The 5,869-nt window shown below is 51.1% G+C and overlaps 1 protein-coding gene across 1 annotated transcript; it reads right to left on the bottom strand.

Annotated features, from left to right (window-relative positions):
• Positions 1-4,725: 4,725 nt before the first annotated feature.
• On the bottom strand, positions 4,726-5,646 carry LOC148591266 (olfactory receptor 14A16-like). The gene has a single exon (XM_088537908.1). The coding sequence runs from the start codon at positions 5,476-5,478 to the stop codon at positions 4,726-4,728; it is 753 nt and encodes a 250-aa protein (XP_088394034.1). The 5' UTR covers positions 5,479-5,646.
• Positions 5,647-5,869: the final 223 nt, after the last annotated feature.

The following is a 5,869-nucleotide window of genomic DNA, read 5'->3' as shown; positions in this document are numbered from 1 at the left end:
TCTGTTTGCTCCACTGGAGCAAATTGGAGACCCACATTCTCAGGGATCTTCAAGACAAGACGAGGTGGGAAATGGCCTTTGCCATCCCAAATGGCCCCAGATGCCTTCCACTACTATGTGAGGACAATGCAGTATAAAGCAGAGACCCAGGCAGATCATTACAGTGCAAAAAGTTAATATAATATCATTCAGTGACACAGGAATAGGCTGGCTGGGCCAAGACAGATGCCTGTGTTGTCCGGCATAACCAAATGTCTCCTCTAGCAGACACAGCATGGTATCTATGGGAAGCCATGTCCCTTTGGAGCTGGAGCTGGAAAAGTGCCCCAGTGCATCTTGGGTTCCCTCCCAGTGCCCAACAACTGGATCCCACGAGTGCCTTTGGGCCAAGTCCATCCCTCCTGCAGCCGAGCATGCTCTACAAATGGGAGAGGCACGTCACACCAAGGTGTCTGCTCTGGTCTCTGCTTTGTTAACAGCTTCTCGCTTTGCTCCTACAGAACCTCTTTTCACCCTGGATGATATGATGGGGCTAATGATGACCCCAGGATGGCTGGATCACAGCGGACTCAAGCCCAAGGACACCTTCAGTGATGCCTTGTGCTGTCTGGAGATTGGCTCACCTCTATCACAGGCTACAAAGTGCTACAAATCAGCTCAGGCAACAAAGACCTCTCCTGCCATTCCTGCACAGCCACACTCTGTTTCTCCCTGGCCTTGGGCACTGCAGGCTTTGCTCTCGCGGTAGGAACCTCCTCTCACCATTTACGTTGCCACCTGCTCTCCACGTCAGCATGGTCTGCTGTCAAGTGGGGCCATTGCACACAGTGTCTTTGACTCTTGGTAACAGGTTTCACTGTGAGAAATCTCTTTGCTGTGACACACCTGATGTTTTGCAGCCCAAATATATGCAAATGCCTGGAGCCTGGCATACGCAGCATAAACTATCACAGGATCTCTACATTACTGGAATAACTGAGATGCATTAGGACCGTTCACACAACTGGAGGTCTGTGCTGCTGAGGTAAAAGCTCTTCAGGGGAGACTGTAAGGAAGGAGGAGGAGGCTGTTTTATGTGGAGGGGCAGCTCAGATGCATGCAGAGCTTCCATTAGATGGGCAATAGTTTGGGCATGTGCTTGTGGGTGAGCATCAGAGTAAGGGTGACATCATGATGGGAGCTACAGACCATGCAGTCAGGGTGAGGAGGTGGATGACAGCTCCTTTTAAGCAACGTGAGAAAGGCTGTAGATCACAGGTCCTGGCTATTATTTGGGGGTGGGCGAGTGGGGAGAGAAAAACATCTGGGAAAGCATCAGGCTTGGGATATTCACTTCATCCTTTCCTTAAGCGACTGTAAGAAAAGCAGATATCCAGGTCCAGTGGAGGCAGGACAGGAGTGGAGCACAGACCCTGGACTTTAGAGGAACAGGTCTGACCTGTTCAGGAGACTCCCCAGGCGACAGGTGGGAGATTCCATAGAAGGCAGCTCTGAAGGGCCCGGAAGTTCAGGAAAGCCAACAGGTCTTTAAGGAAAACATCTGCCAAGCACAAGGATGGTCTACGCAGTAAAATTCGTTCAACTTTCTGGAGATTCGGATGTACTCAAGAGTGCTGCAGTAGCTGTTGGATGTTATTGCTAAGTCACTCTGCCTCATCTCAGAATGCTCATGGAGAGGTGCCTGGGGTGTGTTAGGAAGTGTTGCCAGCAAACGGAGAGAGGTGATCCTGGCCCTCTACTTAGCCCTGCTGAGGTCACATGAGGAGTCCTGTTTCCAGTTCTGGGCTCTCCACTACAAAAGGGACATGGAACTACTGGAGAGAGTCCAGTGTGGGACTACAAAAATGATCGAGGGACTTGAGGATCTCTCCTGTGAGGAGACGCTGAGAGAGCTTGGGGCAGCAGCTCTCTGGAAGAGATCTGAGCATCCTGGGGGATAGAGGAAAAACATGAGACAGCAGCATTCCTTGGCAGCAGAGAAGGCCGTAAGAATCATGGTGCTATGAGCAGCAGCACAGCCAGGAGGTCAAGGGAAATGGTAAATGCCTTTAATCTGTGTTCATTAGACCACATGGAGAACACTGCATCCAAGTGTGTTTTCCTGGAACAAGAAAGATGTTGATAACTGGGAGCAAATTAGGCCAAGGACCCTCACTAGAGTTGGGGAGCTGGAGCACTTACCCTGTGATGAAACACTGGAATTGGTTATCCAGAGAGGTTGTGTAGTCTCCTCCCTTAGAGGTTTCCAAGACCAGAGTGCATGAAAACAGAGCAAGCTGGTGTGACACCAGGGCTGACCAGGCTGCGAGCAAGGAGATTGGGCTAGAGATCTCCTGAGGCCCCATCGCCCTCTGTGCAAGGAGTCCATGATTCTTCCTGGAACTGGCTGGATGGCAGAGCTCTGAAGGTTGTGATAAATGGAGCTGAGTCTAAGTGGAGGCCTGTGGCTAGTGGTGTCCCCCAGGGCTCAGTACTGCTTCCAGTGCTGTTCAACTTTACTCATCAGTGATTTGGATGAGGGCACAGAGCGCACTCTCAGCAAGTTTGTGGACAATACCAAACTGGGTGGAGAGGCCAACACTCCAAAGGGCTGTGCTGCCATTCAGAGGAACTTGGACAGGATGGAGAGTTGGGTAGAGAGGAACCTCATAGGGTTCAACCAGGACAAGTGAAGGGTCCTGCACCTGGACAGGAATAACTCTGTACAGATAAGGGGCTGACCTGCTGGAAAGCAGCTCCACAGAGAGGGATTTGGGAGTCCAGGTTGACAACAAGTTAACCAGTTGCCAACAATGTGCCTTTGTGGCCAGGAAGGCCAATGGGATCCTGGCCTGCATTAGGAGCAGTGTTGCCAGCAGGTCGAGGGAGGGGATCCTGCTCCTCTTCTCACCTCTGGTGGGGTCGCACCTGGAGTACTGTGTGCAGTTCTGGGCTCCCCGGTTCAAAAGGGATGTGGAACTTCTAGAAAGGGCCAAGCATAGAGCAACAAAAAGGATTAAGAGACTGGAGCATGTCTTGTATGAGAAAACACTAAGTGAGCTGGACCTGTTTAGTCTGGAGAAGAGAAAATTGAGAAGGGATCTTATCAACATGTACAAATACCTGAGGGGAGAATGTAAAGATGTTGAGGCCAAACTCTTTTCAGTAGTGGCCAATGACAGGACAAGTGGTAATGGATATAAACTAAAACACAGGAAGTTCCACTGCCATGTGAGGAAGAACTTCTTTACCGTAAGGGTGACAGAGCCCTGGAACAGGGTGCCCAGAGAGGTTGTGGAGTCTCCTCCTCTGGAGATACTCAAAACCTGCCTGGATACGACCCTGTGCAATGTGTTCTAGGTGTCTCTCCTTGTGCGGGAGTGTTGAACTAGATGATTTCCCTAAGTCTCTTCCAACCTCAACCATTCTGTGATTCTGTGATACGTACACCTGGATTTAGTGCTCTACCTTCTGCTTACCCCACTGTCGATTGTCCCTCATTTCGTGAAGCTCCACTCATTGCCTGTCCCCAGGCATATGCACTCCCTTGAAATCCCCTGAGCTCTCCTGGGGGCCCCTCCAGAAGCATCTATCATCAGCATGGTCTCCTCTGGGAAAGCCCCAGGTAGCCACTTCAGAGACCGTTCCCTATTTCCACTGGTCACTGAGAGATGAACCATAAATCCAGTCTAATCGCTATTCATCTGGGGACTCTGAGCTCATCACTGGAACCCATAGATCTTACAATCAGGAAATCAGGCCCTTTTGCAGTTGCACCCCACCTTGGACATATTGCAACCCATCCTGTGAATAAATGCCTGGTTTCAGACATATCACAGAGGAGATGCCCTTTAGTTATAGGAAATATTAGTCTGGAGGCCAGGGCTGACAGAAGGGTGCCCATTGCCTGGTCCTGCCTGTGCTTCCAGGACACATTCACATGGCAACGCAACAGAGCATCACCAGGTTATGAGAACTCCTGGGCCATATCCACACAACAGAGCATAAAAGCACAGCATGGCAATGAAGAGGACAACTCTAAAAAGAGAAAGTCCTGCTCTGCCAGGATGTGTCTCCAGAAAGCTGCAGTTCCCATGAGAAGGCTGCAGTGAGGAAATGCCTGCTGTGGGAGTGTGGGGGTGACATCGTCAAGCAGAGGGTCTGTCCCCACAGGCTGCTGCCTGAGTCTCCTCCCCTCCACTGTCCCTCCATTTGTAATGTTACAGCACTGGAGACAGAAGGGAAGAGCCCATAGTGACATCTGGCTGCCACCATCACAGGAGAGGGGTTTGAGATGACACCCTGACGGTGCCTGGGACAACTGAGCGCTCCTAATGGACATGGGGCCCATGGTCTCATCCCATCTGTACTCGTCTGAGCCTAACACTGTCCCCCTGAGCTCCCTTGGTGCCAGTTCTGGAAGAGACACTGCACAAGGAAACTCTCCTCATTGCACTAGGGGCATGTGAGGGAGCTCGAGCAGTGGGCTCTGAAGTCCCCCCTCTCTGCTGGAGAAGGGGGAAGAAGCCTGGCTTCCTGCTTCAACACAGGATGTGGGTCCAATTCAAAAGAGAGGTTCCCAAGGAGACATACAATGAAGTGAATATACTTATTTATTTACCTATTATATTTGTCTGAGATGGATAGACAAGAAAAAAATAAGAAGGAAATAAATGCATAACACACATCCTTGATGAGGGATATTCTACTGAGTGAATGGACGTGGGGCAGGTATTGGCAATGACCTCATATCCATTGAACCATCTTTTCTAGTGTGTCCCTGAGCTCCTTGTTCCTCATGCTGTAGATGAGGGGGTTCACTGCTGGAGGCACCACCGAGTACAGAATGGACAGCACGAGATCCAGAGTTGGGGAGGAGACAGACGAGGGCTTCAGGTAGACAAGTATGTCAGTGCTGACAAAGAGAGAGACCACAGCCAGGTGTGGGAGGCACATGGAAAAGGCTTTGTGCTGGCCCTGCTCTGACGGGATCCTCAGCACTGTTCTGAAGATCTGCACATAGGACACTACAATGAAAATGAAACACCCAAAGCCTAAACAGACACTAACCCCAAGAAGCCCAACTTCCCTGAGGTAGGAGTCTGAGCAGGAGAGCTTGAGGATCTGGGGGATCTCACAGAAGAACTGCTCCACCACATTGCCTTGGCAGAGGGGTAGGGAAAATGTGTTCCCACTGTGCAGGAGAGCATGGAGAAAGCCACAGCCCCAGGCAGCTGCTGCCATTTTGACACAAGCTCTACTGTCCAGGAGGGTCCTGTAGTGCAGGGGTCTGCAGATGGCAACGTAGCGGTCATAGGCCATGACTGTGAGGAGAGAATACTCTGCTGACATAAAAAAGACAAACAGAAAGATCTGGGCAGCGCATCCCAAGTATGAGTTGGCCCTGGTGTCCCACAGAGAATTGGCCATGGATTTGGGGAGAGTGGTGGAGATGGAGCCAAGGTCAAGGAGGGAGAGGCTGAGGAGGAAGAAGTACATGGGGGTGTAGAGGTGGTGGTCGCAGGCTACGGCTGTGATGATGAGGCCGTTGGCCAGGAGGGCAGCCAGGTAGATGGCCAGGAAGAGCTAGAAGTGCAAGAGCTGCAGCTCCCGCGTGTCTGCGAATCCCAGGAGGAGGAACTCGTTGAGGGAGCTGCTGTTGGACATTTAATCTCGGTTCAGTGCACTCTCCAATGAGGAAAAAGCATCAACAAGTTAAAGTTAGAACAAGCTTCTCTGAATAAAATCCATTCCACTCCTCATGGTACCCCCACATGGGTTCTTTCCTTTACCTTGTTCTGCTCCCTTTTTTGACCTCTGGTTTGTGCTGGGTGAGTGTGCTCTGCCTCTCTGCCTGCTTCCAGGGCAGTAAGTCCTGCTCTACTGGGGG

Source organism: Tinamus guttatus, unplaced genomic scaffold, assembly GCF_059628265.1.
Source record: "Tinamus guttatus ecotype Peru unplaced genomic scaffold, ASM5962826v1 Tinamus_guttatus_pri_ptg000892l, whole genome shotgun sequence".
Taxonomy (NCBI): Eukaryota; Metazoa; Chordata; class Aves; order Tinamiformes; family Tinamidae; genus Tinamus; species Tinamus guttatus.
Note: the sequence above shows the minus strand (reverse complement) of the source record. Positions and strands in the feature narration are given on the sequence as shown.

Coding starts and splice junctions, on each gene's coding strand:
- LOC148591266 (XM_088537908.1), bottom strand. CDS start 5,478: ATGTACTTCTTCCTCCTCAGCCTCTCCCTCCTTGACCTTGGCTCCATC.